Source organism: Ochotona curzoniae, unplaced genomic scaffold (assembly GCF_017591425.1).
Source record: "Ochotona curzoniae isolate NIBS_2020 unplaced genomic scaffold, NIBS_Ocur_1.0 contig_832, whole genome shotgun sequence".
Taxonomy (NCBI): domain Eukaryota; kingdom Metazoa; phylum Chordata; class Mammalia; order Lagomorpha; family Ochotonidae; genus Ochotona; species Ochotona curzoniae.
Genome location: NW_024466580.1, coordinates 8596567 through 8612822, shown reverse-complemented (window position 1 = coordinate 8612822; position 16256 = coordinate 8596567). Strand labels below are relative to the sequence as shown.

Sequence of the window (16256 nt, the reverse complement as noted above, 5' to 3'; positions counted from 1 at the left end):
GGCAGACATGGAGGACGCTCCTGGCTCCTGACTTCGGATTGGCTCAGCTCCAGCCGTTGCAGCCATTTGCGATGTGAATCAGCAGAGGGGAAGAACTTTCTCTGTCTTACCTGCTTTCTGTAAAGCTACCTTCCCAATGAAAATTACTAAAACTTAAAATTAAAAAAAAAAAAAAAAAACACACGTGAGGGACTAGCACCACTGCACAGCAGCTAATCTTCCATCCTGCGACGTCATCATCAGGCGCCTTCTCCCTCTCTGTAATATGTGTCTTTCAAATAAAAGCAAATCTTTTAAAAGAGACGCTTGAAGCTTTCCACAGCAAATATTTTGGAAGATAAGATTTGATTTGCAAAAACAATTTTCTTCCATAGACTTCATTTTATATAGCCTTTGGCAAAGTTTCATCCGAAATTCAATGGATTTCAGGAAACCATGAGGATGTTTAAGGAAAAATTAAAGGGATAAATGATCCACCAAAACCCAACAGTTAATCACTAGATTCCACCGAAGATATGAAAGATGACAGGGGCAAATCCTTCAAGGTGCTGTCTACCAAAGGGTCTCAAAGACCCAAATTTAATTTAACAGCAACAACAACAACAACAAAAAAAGCTAACTGGGAAGGAGGAAAGGAGGTTGTGTGGAGGATGCTAACTGTCCATCGCAACAGCTGAAAGATCCCATCCACTGCCCTCCAGATCCTGGGCCAGCTTCTGGGATGTCACCGTTGGGGGTGCTGTGGCTGTCCCCCGGACTGAAATCATGAGCACAAAGGGGCTGCAGGCCGTGACTGTGGGCACCAGGCCTGTGCCCTTAAATTAAAGGACACAATCAAGAGAAAAAGATTCCATCTACCCCACCCCCCAGACCAGGCAGATCCACTGCCAAAGAAACCTTGCAGGCCTTACCACAAGCAGACCTGCACAAGGGATGTTTGATCCCCAGAACGCACACACTAGCGCAGCATTAGGGTTAATTCCAGACCTAGGAGTAAAGTCCTGCAGATCTTCACAACCTACTTCCTTTTCCTCTCTTCTCTACTCCATTTCCTCCCTCCAACAAATTACAAATGACTTAAAGGTGGTGCGCAGGACCCGAGATCAAGGGAGAAGAGAAAGCAGGCCATAGTGTTTGGGGACAAAAGAGTGGACATGAATTTAACAAACTATGTAAATGACCTGAGGACCAGCCCATGATTATCTGTGTAATGTGGAAAGCCCGATGCTGAGGACACGGTGTTGAGATACACTGCATGGCTGAGACCACCACTGAACTGTGCGGGCCTCCCCAGATCTCAACCTCCACATCCCCCAAAGCACTAGGCTTTTTGCAGGTACACATAACCCCTTCTCCTCCCAAATTAACGTTTTCCTCCCCATCCCTGCCTTGGAAGAGTTAAGTCCCCGGCAAAGGATCCGAGAGAGCGCTCCCGGGTAAAACGCTAGGTGCAGGTTATGCGCTATTATAGCAACGGGAGCCATGAGGTAGGAGCCGTGCAGAAACTCAGCTACGGATGTTGTCACAACCCTGAAAACCACGGGAGGGAAACGGCGAGGGTCTCGGACAGCCAGGCGTGTGAGGCTCCAATGGGGCGCGGTCGCGGGGACGGAGCTCGGCAGGCTCCCGAGGCCGCCGCCCCGCCCCGCAGCCACGCAAGGCCAGCCTGGGACACTGACGTGACCCAAGGAACGTTAAAACAGCTTCTCCAAACTCCCGGCGCCCACGCCGTTAACACCAGCTCGCGTCCCTCCCTTCCCCTTCCCGGCCCTAAAGGCGCCGGGCGCCACTGCGAGGCGGGCCCGACCCTTCCAACCCCGCGTCCGACAGCCGCCAATCAGCAGGCCGCCGTGGGGGACGCGCGGTCTCGGCCAGTCAGAGAGAGGGAAGGCGGTGCCGAGCGTGCCCGTTGGCTTTCGGGATTTAAACCTCGGCGACCTGACGGTTAACGGCAGGCTGGGCGTGTGGGGATGCGCTGCGCCCTCGGCGGCTGCCGAACGCTCACCGAATCCCGGGAGGTGCGGTGAGGTGAGTGGGCCGACGTGAGGGTGCGGCCCGTCCGCTGCTGCGGGAGCCCGAGCCCGTCCCTTTCCCCACGCCGGCCCCCGGGTGTGTTTGGCCGGGATGTCTCCCCGGGCGCGGCGCCGCTGCAGTGGGCAGTGCGGCCCTCGAGGTCACAATGTGTGCTGCCCGCCGCGGGCGCAGGGGCGTCGGGGCCGAGGACGGAGCCCGGGGAAGGGGAGGTCCCGGGGGGCGATCCTGGACAGAGCCGCGCCCACAGGGGGCGACACGGGCACCCAGCCTGGTCACCCCATTACCTTTTCAGATCCTTGCCCGGTGAGGTGGCATAGGAGCGGGTAAAACTGAAGCGCTCTAGGTAGGCCCACGTTTTAAAAATGTATTCTGCTTTAGGATAACAAAAATTTCTAATTAATAAGAACATTAAGAGTTCCTTTTAGAATGCCGGTGTGTGTGACCTTCCGTCATTCCGTCCCGGGTTAAACTGTGTGCAGTGTCTGCCATCCTCTTCCATGGGTTTATTCCATGGAGATAAATTGGACAAGAATTTGCTTTGCATGTATGTGTATGTGTCTGTACAAATAAATACAAGCAGCAGTAATGAGGTAAAAAGAAGGAAATAGTGGTAATTCGTCAGCTGCTGATAGTCATTGGATAAAACGCTGCTCACATTTGGGTTACCACAGCTGTAGTGTGAACACATGCCCTGTTGAATCAGTTGCTCATTGGCAGCTGACTTCTGGCAGCTGTAAATGTCCATTACTGTTTTAATGGATGCATAGCATTTCTTGTCAACACTGGATTGTATTGTGTACATGAGTACTTGAAAAAGTTCTTGGAAAATGCACACTATGGAAAAAACTATTTTCAAAATTTTTGGACCAAAATAAGCATCTTTTGATTATATTTCCATGTTGCTTAACTGATCTCTACTGATGGACATTTATGTTACCAGTAAATATCTTTATGGTCATAAAATCTCTTAGTATAGTAGTGGTCACCTGTTCACCTACATGTTTGCCTTCTTATCCATTTTGTCTCCTTATCCTGGAAGGGAATGTGGTATAGAATCTGATATGTACTGCACTGCCCTCCGGAAAAACTGATTTCTTTGTAAGTTTTTAGTAGGTCAGCTGCCTTCTCTCTGTTGAGATTCTGATGTGTAATGTCTGAAAAGATTGCCAGGCCTTTATAGCAAAGCAAAAAAATTAACAGCCACCATTGACCTGACTGAAGTCTGTATTTTACTGATTGCAAACATCTAGGTTTATTTGGAAGGAAGAGTGGCAGAAATCTTGAGCTCATTGGTCCCTCCCCCGAATGCCAGTGGTCAGGGCTGGATGGGACTGCAGCCAGGAGCCAGGACCTCCATCCAGACCCCCCCTGTAGGTGGCAAGGGCTCAAGTACTGCCGCCATCATCCTCAGTAGTAGACTGGGGACTCTCACCTGTCCTTGGATATGGAGTGTAGGTACCTGAAGCAGGAGCTTAGCCCACTGTGTTACAGTGCCCAGCCCATATCAAAGATGAGGTTACTAATGGGGGATAGAGGAAGGAGATGGTGGGGGAGAGGGAGGAGGAAGCCCAACACCTGCAAATTGTAAAACAGAACATAAGAATAAAAAACAATTGAGGTTACTAAATCCTTATTTATAGTTAATACCTTGAAAGGATTTTACTGAAGATCTGGGGTCTTCTGTAACTACTTTGCCTCTACAAACTGAACTAGTGTCTGGCTCTTAGTTAAGGCTTTTCCACTCACATAGCACTGCTCTAAAGTTGCATTCCTACAAAAAGAAATGAAGGCTGGATGGTTTGGGGCAGTGGTAAAGACACTGCTTAAAATGCCCACTTGCCAGATTACAGTGCTTAGGCCCAAGTCCTGACACTGGGTCCGGTTTCAGCTTCGTGCATTGCAATAAATAAAAATTTTTCACAATTAATACAATTATTGAGAAATGATTTGTTACTCTTTTCTTCTTTTCTAGGTGTTTTTTGTGTTGTTGGGTTTTTTTTTTTAAATACTAATGTCAATCAAGAAACATTGAAAAAAGGTAAGAAATTGAAAAAATAACTTTTGGTTTGCTTGTTTAGGGATTTTCTGCAATGCTCAATAATTACACTAAAAGGTGGGGGGGGGGGGAACCTTCACATCAAAATTGAAGGTTGTAGTAATTATACCTCAAGAACATGAAGGACATAATGTCGGCTAGCCAGCTCCTAAAAAGTAATTATGATTCAAAATCCAGAAGACCTTTTTAGTACAGCTGGCTACTCTAAATAAAAATCTTGTTACTTTATGCCATTCATCATTAACAGGAGTATGTGCACCTTTCCTGCTGGGCCGTGCGACTTGGACGGTCACTTCCCTTTTCTCATGCTGACTTCCTACCATTAGAACTTTTCTGTTACATCTTTTTATACTCTTCTCTCCTTCAGCATTTAGCATTATCAGTTTGCTCTCTGCATGTTAGTACTGTTTGAATTAATCCATATGCCAGTTATATTTTTTGAGTAGCAGCTTGTGGCCAAAACCATGGGAGAGTAATTCAAGAAAGTTCATGGAATAACTGAATTACACAATAAGTTTAATTTGATTAGAAAATAAGACTGAAGTCCATGTATAGCTTTTCATAATAGGCAATTTGCATTAACTTTTTGAAGGTTTTTTACGTGCATGGATGTTGAAATGTTTTGCACCAGAAAAATACTGTTCTCCCTGGATTCTTAAACAGATAAGAAAAAAATTAACTTGTCAGTTGGTGAATAAATCTTATAATTTCATAGGCATATGGTATGATTATATGGGTAACACTGTAATCATGAAAATTATTACTGAGACAAAAGGTCTGAGTTCATTTACTTGAAGAGATCTGAACTCTTGAATATTTATATATATTGATGCTTGTCAGTAGTATTTTGAGGGTCCCTTACCAAGTTTGCTTCAAGAATAAGGAAAGCCCCACTTCATTTTCCTATCTCAATATCTGGGTGCCACTGGCCACTAATAGATCTGAAACTAGGAATTAACCTGAGAGCTCCTTTCTGTTGAACTACTGCTTTTAATGTCTTAATCTGCAATTCAGATACCTCTGCCTCCATTCCTCTGACTACAAATCTAGACAGTCATTACACTGAGCCTACCAGGCCCCCTGCCTTCAGTCTTATCTCCTTTCAAACTACAGAATTCCTGGAGCAATGTTTGAATTTAGGATTCTATATGGATTTTGTACTTTCCTCAGTGGCCACTCAAGTTAGAATCAGATTTTTACGGAAGATTTATAGTTGTAGCCCTTGCTTACTATATTCATGTCACCCTCAAGTCACACTGAAGTACAGCTGGCTGTGTCCACAGGTTCCACATCCAGATTCAACTAACTGGCATCAAACACTCAAGGAAAGCAGAAAACTACATCTGTTTTAAGCAAGTACTTTCTGGTTCAGGTAGAGTCTGGAGCCAGTTCCCCCTTCGTGTACTGTATTATAGTACCTGAATGCATGTGATGTAATCTCTAAAGAAGCTGCAGCTTCTTTCCCAGACACACCTAAGAGCTTCATTTCCCTAACTGGTTCCTTGTTTTTTTTCTAAAGATTTATATTTTATTTTATTTATTTATTTTAATGGCAGATATACAGAGAAGGAAGTAACACAGAAAGATCTTCCATCTGCTAATTCACTCCCCAATGGCCAGAGCTGAGGCAATCCAAAGCCAGGAGCTAGGAGCCTCTTCCGGGTCTCCCTTGGGAGCATGGGGTCCCAAGGCTTTGGGCTATCCTCCACAACTTTCCCAGGCCACAAGCAGGAAGATGGATGGGAAGTGGAGCAGCCAGAACACGAATCAGCACCCATATGGGATCCTAGCAGATGTAAGGCGAGGACTCTAGCCACTAGGTTAACCTCACCGGGCCTCCTCTTTGTTTTTAAACTACTAGACCATGGATGGAAAACACTGTCGTCCATGAATGAATGTTTCAAAGAATAAGCAACAGAGACCATTTATGGTTCATAGAACCTAAAAACATTTATTTACTCTGTGGTTCATCCTAGGAAATTTTCCAACCTCTGCAGTAGATTTACAAGCTTTGTAATAAAAGCTTCTATACCTTAGACACCAGTAAGAACATTTTCTAAAGATCTCAGTACAAGGCAGAGGTTTCCAGGAAGACACAAACGAATCCCTCAATCTCACAAGGGCAAATCTTATGAAATTTTAGGCCTTCTTGCAGCAAATACTACCTTTGTATGTCTTTTCTGTCTTCCCATCACTGTGTGGTTGTTGCTTTCTAGATCCTGGTGGATTTTCTATGATGAAATAATACTTTTAATTTCTGTATCAACACAGATCTTCTTTGTTGGAGTCTCAAAAATAGCATTTTCCTCTAGTTTGTCATTACAGTCCCTTTTGCCTTTGGTTTCTTCCTTGTGGAGTAATTGTGGATCCTCGATGCGTCCCCTACGTACAAAATGCTGGATCCGGGATTCCAATCCTTGGCATTTGGGACGATCCATGAGGGGCTTATATGTGCGCATTTTCACCCCTTCTATAAAGGCACTGATGTGTTTTATGACAGGGGGCTTAACATTTCTCCATTCTATCATTCCATCCGTTGTTGGTCCTGTCCTACAAGATACTGCAACAGAGTCCAGTCCCTGTAACATGCTATATAACATATGAGTTTTGACAGCATGATTGGCCCATAGTTGCTGTAGGTGGGTGACATTGAACTGCTGAACCTCCTGGTCATAGATCCACTTGATATTTTCAAACTTACAATCATATAAGACAAGAGGGAATTCAACAGCCATACTAGAGGAAAAAAAAAAAAACCAGTATGAGAACACAAACCAGCCACTAAACAATTCTTCCAATACCCAAGGTTACTGAGTTGAGGTGGGGGGGCAGGGGGAGGGGAGTAGAGCACGAGGTCAATAGTGAGGATCTAACAGCTACAAAAAGGTACTGTTTGGGGGCCAGTGAATTGGCACAGAAGATGAAGACACCACCTTAGTGCTGGTTCAAGCCGTAGTTCAGCTAATGCATGGGGGAAAGGAACAGAAGATTGCCCAGTGCTGAGCCTTTGTCACCACATGGAAGATCTGATTCTGGCCTGGCTATTGTGCATTGTGGCCATGTGGGGAATGAACCAGCAGATAGAAGAACTCTGTGTATTCTGCATTTCAGATAAATAAAAGATTAGAAGTATGCTTGGAATTAATTAAAAAATAAAAACAGTTATTAACCTTGAACTGCTTATTGTTATTATAGAAAATGCAACAAACAATGGTTCACCTGATATAAACTTATATCAGGTAATTGTCAGTGGTGTAACAAACCACCTGGGCTTACTGATGTAGCTCCCTCAAACTGATTTAAAATTTAAAACAACTTGGTATTTTTCTAAATTTGTTAAGAACATCCAAAATTTTCATGACTAAGTTTTTATAACTTAGGAATGAATTAACATCTGTCTGAGCTCACCCTAGTCTCAAGAGAAAATCTTATTATTTCTGCATTTACAGACAAAAAGTATAGTAGAATGACAACTAAATGCTACAAAAGAAGCAATCTTTAATATGAATAATTTGAATAGACCAATTTCAGCAAACCGTAAAAAGACTTCGTAACATAAATTCAGAAACACCACCATCAAAAAAAAAAAAGGATGAAGTAAATGTCCTGTTACTAAGCAGTTTGGTCCAAACACCTATTTCCTCATTAATGGCTCTAACAATGAGAAAAAATTAGAAGATAATAATCCCTTCTACACATCCATAATATCCTACAAATTAAAAGCTTTATGAAAGAAGAATCAGTTATTTAAGCAAGCATGAATGATGGGAAAGAAGGCTTTTTGGGAGGTTTTCTTTGGCCTTTTAACTTACCTATATTGAGGTTTCTGGGGATTTTTCTCTACATTCAGCAGCTCATCAATGATGTCTGGTTTCTCCATTCCTTGGCCAATCAGAAAGAGAATAGCCATCATACAACGGACTTGATGGTAAAGGAATGCCTGGCCAGTCACTTCAAATTGACATAACTGGAAAGGGTCTTGCCATCTCTCCTCGCCCACTAACTGTACCTGAGCAGACAGAATAGTTCTCTGAAAATTGATAACTCCATTGGCTACATCCATTTTACACAAATTCCTGAAATCATGCGTGCCAACATACTTCTGGGCTGCGCAGTTCATGGTTTCAATATCTAAATCGGCACGAGGGAAAAAATAGCGGTAAGTCCGCTCAAGACAACTGAACCTGGCACTGAAGCCAGGATCTACAGGGGCCCAGGCCAGTACACGGATGTCTGGAGGGAGCACCCGATTGAGGATGTGAGTATAATGGATCTCCTTAGCAGCATCACTGGTTTCATCTTTCAGGTTACAGTCTTCTGAATCTCTGGCCATTGGAAACTGAGAACGAAGGTCAAGAGAAATGACCTGTGGAATTTTAAAAAAACAATGTATTTTACAAATGCAAATCTCTGTTCTATTATAGTATGTCTAGAATATTCTTCTATCACTTTAAGAAACAATATGCTGGCCCTTACCTGGCCAAAGGCACTCACTCCTTTGTCTGTTCGTCCACATCGGTGATAGTTGGATGTCTGCCTGCTTTCTACTAGTCGAGTCTTGGTTAATGCCTCAAACAATTTCTCTTCAATGGTGTTGGTTGTGTTTTCCTGACTAGCAAAGCCTTGGTATCCCCAGCCGAGATAAGCTACTCTTAGGGCTACATGCCTTCGGCCGTGTGCACTGAAATCAAACGTCCGCTTAGCCTTTCCAGCTCCAGAAGAGTGTCCTCTAACATTTGAGTCCTTGTTATTGATCTGTTCCTTTTTAAGTTGTTGCACCTCCTGTTCCAGTTCTTGTATTCTTTTTAGGAGTTTCTCAGTCTGACTTCTGTCTATGTCATTTTCAGCCATGATAATGACAATTCCACTTGAACAAATCATACAGGTCCACACTTCCTGAAAAGAGAACAAAGGATATCAGTTTTATTGCCTGTTCCTTTGTTGATTTCAGTACTCTCAGATTGTATGTAAGATTGAAAGCCAAATAAGGCAGAATGTTTTGCTTTCCCAGGGATACAAGCATTAGCTTAATTACCACAAATCAATTAGCAACAGGATATTCTTTTCCACTGTCCTGCCAGTTCACAAGGAAAAACATTCAACTGTCATTGCTGAGATTTTCAAAGTAATCAAAAATCTGTTTTTTTTTTCCCTGTTCTTAAATAGCTGACAGAGGACTAATACTGATACTTTTTCCCTAGAGCATTTCATTCTCATTTGTGTACTATCTCAAGGTTTCTCTCTATGGGCTACTTAAGCCTACTCAAGGTTCTGTTACTTTCCATTATTTTGGTGGTTTACATGTACTGTTTTCTAACACTCAGTTTTGTCTTACAGGTGGTGCAACAGAAGCTAGCCTAACTGAAAAAACGTATCAATGATTATATTTAACACTGGAAGTAGAACCTGGAGACAAGATTTTCTCACTTTAAACAATTTTGATGGCAGAAAAAAGGTAAGTAAGCATCTCTGACTTTAAGCTGAATATAACACTTGCTTTGGTAAGAGTTCTGTACTTTTTACAAATGTCTTGTCACAGAGATGTCAGTTGAAATTCTAGGTATGTATTTCAATAATCTGTCAGTTCCTTTAGTTACAGAAGATATGTCTCCATTCTGAAGGTTGATTTGTGAGTTTCTGTATGACAGGTAGATTAAAAGTTTAAATGTGGGCCAGAGCTGTGATGTATCAGGTAAAGCTGCTGCTTCCAGTGCCAGCATCTCACATGGGGGTTGGCTCAGGTCCTGGCTGCCCCACTTCAAGTCCAGCTCCCTGATAATATACCCGGGAAAGCAGAATATGTCTCAAGTGGATCCTGTTCCCACATAGAAGAAGCTCCTGGCTCCCCACTTCGGCCTGGTCCAGCAACCAGTTGGGAACTAAAACCAGTGGATGAAAGACATCTCTCTTTCTCTGTAGTACTGCATTTCAGACAAAAAGAAAAAAAAAGTCTAAATGTAAGATATTAAATTTCATGTTCTATAATTTTTCTATAATCTTGGAGATAACCATTTCTAAATAAAACACTATAGAAAACAAAAAAGTTTGACACGTAAAAAACATTTCTGCCAGTAAAAAATCAACCAGAGGGTAGATGATCTCTCTTTGTCTTTTTTGCGGGACTTCTTGCCTCTCTACATTGCAAATGAATAAATAAGAAAAAAATTTAAAGTATATAAAGAGATTCAGTTTTACTCAGAGAAATAAAGTGTGTGAGAAATATGAGAGATGATACATTTACATAGTAGGTCATTTTTGAAAGAGATGGAGACTCGAACTGTTGGCACAGCGTCAGAGGTAAGATTTTGGCAAGTTCTCAAGATTAAGCACATTACGAACCTTTGACCCACACATGCCATGTGTAGACATGTAAAAACCTACACAGTTCTTGTTGTAATATGTTTTTAATAACTGAATCCATATAAGTAGAGAATTATCTTATAAATTACAGTGTATCCATACACTGGGATTCTAAGCAACTTTAAACAAAATGAAGTCTTCATGAACTGAGGTAGCTTGGTTATCATGGTTATCTTTTAAGGTTTGAAGAGTTATGTTAACAGAAAATTATAGAGAAATCATAGAAACTGCCTCTAAGTGCAACATGACGGGATGGAGACAAAAAGGGCGGGAGTCCCTGCTTAAGTTATGTGTCTTAGTTTTTCAGTTTAAAAAGAGAAATAGGGCAAGCTTTGTGGCATAGGAAGTTAAGGTGCCACCTGCCAATCCAGCTCCCCACTAATGCACCTGGGAAAGCAGAGAACAATGTCCCAAGAACATGGGTTCCTGCCACTAGGTGGGAGACCCAGCTGAAGGCTGCTGGCTTCAGCCTGTCAACAGTCTTGATGGATGCAGGCACTTGTGGAGTAAATATCAACACTGGATAATAGTGGTCAACAGATATGCATGTTAGGTCCAGTAAGAAAATAAAAATGGATATTTGGTTGACTGGAGTAATAAAAATTATTTCAGTGACAGGGTACTACAATGAACAGATTTATCTGGGCAACTACAGCTGCATTAAAATTAAGTGTATGGGCCCGGCGCGGTGGCGCAAGTGGTTAAAGGTCCTCGCCTTGCACGCCCGGGATCCCATATGGGCGCCGGTTCTAATCCCGGCAGCCCCGCTTCCCTTCCAGCTCCCTGCCTGTGGCCTGGGAAAGCAGTCGAGGACGACCCAACGCTTTGGGAACCTGCACCCGTGTGGGAGACCCGGAAGAGGCTCCTGGCTTCGGATCGGCATAGTATCGGCCCGTTGCGCTCACTTGGGGAGTGAATCATTGGACGGAAGATCTTCCTCTCTGTCTCTCCTCTCTGTATATCCGCCTTTCCAATGAAAAAATAATAAAAATAAATCTTTAAAAAAAAAAAAAAATTAAGTGTATGCACACATACATGAATGTATGTAAGCACAATGTAGTCTTTGTGGTGGTTTTTTAGATTGATAAAAGACTTGTGGTTTTCAAATGAGGGCACAGTCTGAAGTCAGAACTCTAGCTTCAGTAGCCACTAAAGAACCTTGGGCAAGCTGTCCCTTCACAGCCTCATAATTTTAAGGATTATGTAAGCCAGTGTAAAGCACTAGTACAAAGCCAGTAGTAGAAAGTACTAAGTGCCTGGTGCTTACTGTACGTTGAGGACTGTGCCTTGAACAGATAGTCTTCAGCTTCTCTTATGCCAGAACTCACCGATCCTATCATAGGAACTAAAGGTGGCAAAATATTAGAGGAAGAGAGTGAATACTCACATCGAGTCCTTAGAGATGAGTAAATGGCCCCTCCATACCGCCAGCATCACTATCTTACTATAATTACTGAAATGTTGCCTTATTCATTCTCCCTTTGAGGGAACTGATCGCTTGTTACCAGAAAACTGACTGGCATTCTCTCTTGCAGATGGCCACACGTTGTAGGGGAAGCAATGAAGGAACTCATGGGACCTGATGGACAAACATGGGCCAATATGGATCCAGAAGAACGAAATTTAGCAGCTGCTACAGCTTTAGCCCACATTTGTGCAAGACAGGGTGAAGGAGATGTCAGGAGAGAAGCCCAGTCTACTCAGTACGATCCCTACAGTAAAGCTTCAGTGACCCCAGGGAAGACAGCTGCTCTTCCTGTGCAACTACAGTACCCACATGTAGAAAGTAATGTCACTTCAGAAACAGGCTCAGAAGTCTCCCAAAGACTGAGAAAGCCAGTGATGAAAAGAAAAGTGCTCCGGAGAAAGCCAGATGGGGAGGTGTTAGTTACAGATGAGTCGATGGTCAGCGAATCAGAATCCGGTACAGAAAGTGATCTGTATCTCTGTGACTTAAGACAAAAGCTGATGAATCTGCAGTTCCAAGAAGACAGGGAATCCCCAGTTGATATTTCACAAAAATTTAATCCACCACATGAATACCAAGGAATCTCTCAAGATCAGTTCATTTGCTATCTGCAAAGAGAAGGAATGGGCCCCCAGGCTTATGAACAAGACCTGATTGTTGCCAGCAGACCTAAGTCCTTCATTCTTCCCAAACTGGACCAGTTAAGCCGCAATCGAGGCAAGATAGACCGTGTAGCCCGATATTTTGAGTACAAACGTGACTGGGATTCAATGCGACTACCTGGTGAAGACCACAGGAAGGAGTTACGCTGGGGCATCCGAGAGCAGATGCTCTGTAGAGCAGAACCCCAGCCCAAACCTCAGCACATCTATGTTCCAAACAACTACCTAGTACCAACTGAGAAGAAAAGATCCGCCCTCCGTTGGGGTGTTCGTTGTGACCTTGCAAATGGGGTCATGCCCAGGAAACTTCCCTTTCCTCTCTTTCCTTCCTGAGTTGTCTTGCTATTCTCTCCTCTCACAGGGCAGGAAGGAAGAGACTTAAATAACCCACAGAAAATTAGAGTACAAACTTTACCCATCATTGGTCTCTCTGAGCTGATTACCCCTCTCAAATTCAGCAGTTGTAAAAGAAATCATTCCAGAGAAAGGCGCAGGCACGGCCCTCCTATTCTGTCAGATCAGTAAGGAACACTTCCTTCCTGCTGTTTGATGTTATTTCTGTGTTTTAATATGTGCTGGGCAATATCTATTAAAGAATTTTGGAAATGTATGAGCTTGAACCCTATTTTTATTACTTTCCAAAGTAAGATCTCAAACCTGAAAGAAAATTCTACTTTTGGTCCCCACTGTACTCTCACCACCAAATGAATGACAGCTAATGGGAATGAAGAACACAAACTACCCTTCACACATAGTACTAAAGAGGTAACAGCAGCGGTAATTACCATCGCTAATAGAGTACTTCAGATAGCTATGTAGATAGAAAAATCCAAACTCATTGGTTTCAGTTTTCTGAGTATTTTTGTCCTCAAACCGTTGTCTTCCAGAATACAATGACTTATCAGACTCTTAGAAATGCTTGTCACTTGAAAGCTTCTCCTCCTCTGCAGTAGAATTTCAAACTGCTAACATCTGGAGTCATGCAGGTTCCATACCAAAATCTGGCCTGTTTAGGTGCGGAACAAAATAACAACTGCAAGTCTTATATTGCAATTTGTATTTAATACAATGCAATGAAGAAAATCTAAAATCTGGGAAGTCAGTTTCAGCATTTTAAGACTTAGAATGTTTGCTCATTGAAAGCTTTTTTAACATGTATGACCTTGGGCCCGGGGCGGTGACCTAGCAGCTACAGTTCCCGCCTTGAACATGCTGGGATCCCATATAGGCGCTGGTTCTAATCCCAGCAGCTCCACTTCCCATCTAGCTCCCAGCTTGTGGCCTGGGAAAGCAGTCTAGGATGGCCCAAAGCCTTGGGACCCTGCACCCGCATGGGAGACCGGAGGAAGTTCCTGGCTCCTGGCTCCGGATCGGCACAGACCAGCCGTTGCAGTCACTTGTGGAGTGAATCATCAGATGGAAGATCTTCCTGTCTCTCCTCCTCTCTGTATATCTGACTTTGTAATGAAAATAAATCTTTAAAAAACAACATATATGACCTTAACCATTAATACCTGCTAAAATTCATTTTGTCTGTAATAAATTCTGCCAGCTCTATTGCTTAGGCATTTAACAGGAGAATCTGTGACTACAAGATAGATGTAGAATACACTCACTTGCAAATAAGTAAAAAATGAAAAACATTTGATAGTTCAGGGCAAGGAAACATCTGAATATCTTCAAATGTCAAAATACTGATACGCTGTAAACAATCCCAGTCACATAGTGTGTACACAATGAAGAGCACGGAGCAAGATGAAAGCCACTCAGGTCTTGAGTGGCTTTAAAAGTACCTTTAGTTTTTATTCCTGTTTTCTTGGAAAACAAAATTGCATGTCTTACATACAAATTCTTTACCCTCTTTATCTGGGCCTTAATCAGTTCCCTAACCGGCTATCAAGTATTATTAAGCGGCCAGCATGTGGTAACAGCCTCTAGCCAAGCTGTCCACAGCACACCTGCACCCCAGTGTAGGAGCTCCCAACAGATACAACAGTGCAGTCATCACTTAACCATGAAAGGAATCTGCACGTTACACCTCGTCTGTAGAAGGGGCATCGTCACTCAATCTTACATTGTTGCATTTTAAAAGCTTAATCTGGGAAAGTAAAACTTTGATCCCGAGAACATTCTAATCAGAGGCCACAGTAGCCTTTATCGCGATGCGCTTTTAAACCAGGGGCGGTAATGCCCAAGATGGCCCACACTGAAAAACAACAGCACACACACCTATTCCGCAGACAACCTCACGACCGCCGCCCACCTCCCCGTCCAGTGCGGGGATCTCGAGCTGTGTCTAGAAACAGGTTTAACAGAGTTCAACTCCATGGCCCAGGGCCTCTAAACTGTCAGAAACCAAAGAGCTCGGGCGCAGTGACTTCCGCCCGGACTCCAGGAAGTTACATGCACAAAAGAAAGCTGCATCCTTCAGCGGTGCCCCATTCCACACACCGCCGCTTTCCTAAAAACGATAAAAGTCTCTGCGCGGCGGGAGCATTACCGTTCAGCCGCCCGCCCCAGAGTCCCCTCCAGCTAGATCCCAAAGAGCTGTCCACTGGCAGAGACCACGCTCACCTGCCGAAGCCGTCCGCGCCGCAGGCCGGGACCGGAAGTCGTCACTGCGTGCCGCCGGCGTGCGCGCGGAGCCTCCCGGGATGCGTAGTCCCGCGGCGGTGGTCATGGAGTGGCGCGAACGCCGAGCCAGCCCTAAATGCTTCTGCGGCCAACCACCCTCCTGGGCCTCCGACCAGGCAGAATCCGGAGCTTGTGGCAATGCAAACACAAAGGGAGACGTTATAGTGCCGCGCTAAAACAGACAAGAGGTTATATTTTAAATGCCGGCTACCCTTGAGCGAAAGCTGAGACTGGAGGTCCTGAACCTATTTTGCACCTGGTTAAACGACAAATGCCGTTAAGACAAAAGCATTTACTATTATTACCCAAATGTGGCGTCTGACGGGAAGTGTGGTGCCCGCGGGACGAAGGAGGGGAGCTCGGAGCGGCGGGGCTGGAGCGCAGGCTTCAGCACCACGGAGAGGTCGCGGCCCTGATGGCCGGCTTGCCCAGCCTCCAGCTGCCCGAGAGAAGACGTGGTCCTGGCGAGTGCAAAGGATCGAGCCCCGGTGGTGCACGTGCACGCAGGAGGTAGAGGCTGGGCCGAAAACTCTTCCCCGGGCTGCTGCAACCAGGGGTCGCGATTCACAATACCGGAGGTGGGAACGCCGCAGGTGCCTAGCACAAGAACAGAGCAACTTGCGGAAGCTCTGCTTCCATCACTCGGATCCGACGCCCACTGTGTCTTGCAATTCGCTGGCCTTTCTTACCCCTAGCAGGGTGGAGGCGGAGCCGGGCGGGGAGACAGGCGCTCCGCTCCGCCCGACTCTCCTTGGGCAGGGGACGTTGGGGTACGGGAAGCAGGCTCTCAGATCAGCACTAAGAGCCCCGAAACTGTGGTAGTGTTGGCCGAGGTCAGCCGCGGGCCCCCCTCCAGAGGCACAACTAAGAAGTGCGAACAGGGGACAAGCCAAATTACCTCGGATATGACCGCGGTCCTTTCTGCTCCCTGGCCTCGTCCCTCATCCCCGCCCATCCCTGCTCTCTGCCTTTTCCTTACCCATCCCTGTTCTCTGGCCCTCCCTGCTCTCTGTCCCTCCCTGCTCTCTGCCCATCCCTGCTC

General features: G+C 44.6%; 2 protein-coding genes across 4 annotated transcripts; one reads left to right on the top strand and one right to left on the bottom strand.

The window, feature by feature from the left end:
• Positions 1 to 1942: 1942 nt before the first annotated feature.
• HYLS1 (HYLS1 centriolar and ciliogenesis associated) lies at positions 1943 to 13187 on the top strand. 2 transcript variants are annotated; one of them, XM_040992712.1, is made up of 3 exons: positions 1943 to 2028; positions 9428 to 9545; positions 11986 to 13187. In XM_040992712.1, exons 2-3 carry the CDS (start codon positions 9532 to 9534, stop codon positions 12911 to 12913), a joined length of 942 nt encoding a protein of 313 aa, XP_040848646.1. In that variant the 5' UTR covers positions 1943 to 2028; positions 9428 to 9531; the 3' UTR covers positions 12914 to 13187. The 2 variants fall into 2 exon arrangements, with proteins under 2 accessions (XP_040848646.1, XP_040848645.1); XM_040992711.1 differs by lacking the exon at positions 1943 to 2028 and adding an exon at positions 4005 to 4072.
• On the bottom strand, positions 6022 to 15197 carry PUS3 (pseudouridine synthase 3). 2 transcript variants are annotated; one of them, XM_040992710.1, is made up of 5 exons: positions 15155 to 15197; positions 13483 to 13586; positions 8567 to 8986; positions 7903 to 8456; positions 6022 to 6826 (listed from the first exon to the last, which is right to left on the bottom strand). In XM_040992710.1, exons 3-5 carry the CDS (start codon positions 8969 to 8971, stop codon positions 6322 to 6324), a joined length of 1464 nt encoding a protein of 487 aa, XP_040848644.1. In that variant the 5' UTR covers positions 8972 to 8986; positions 13483 to 13586; positions 15155 to 15197; the 3' UTR covers positions 6022 to 6321. The 2 variants fall into 2 exon arrangements, with proteins under 2 accessions (XP_040848644.1, XP_040848643.1); XM_040992709.1 differs by lacking the exon at positions 15155 to 15197 and adding an exon at positions 14810 to 15133.
• Between the last annotated feature and the right edge of the window lie 1059 nt (positions 15198 to 16256).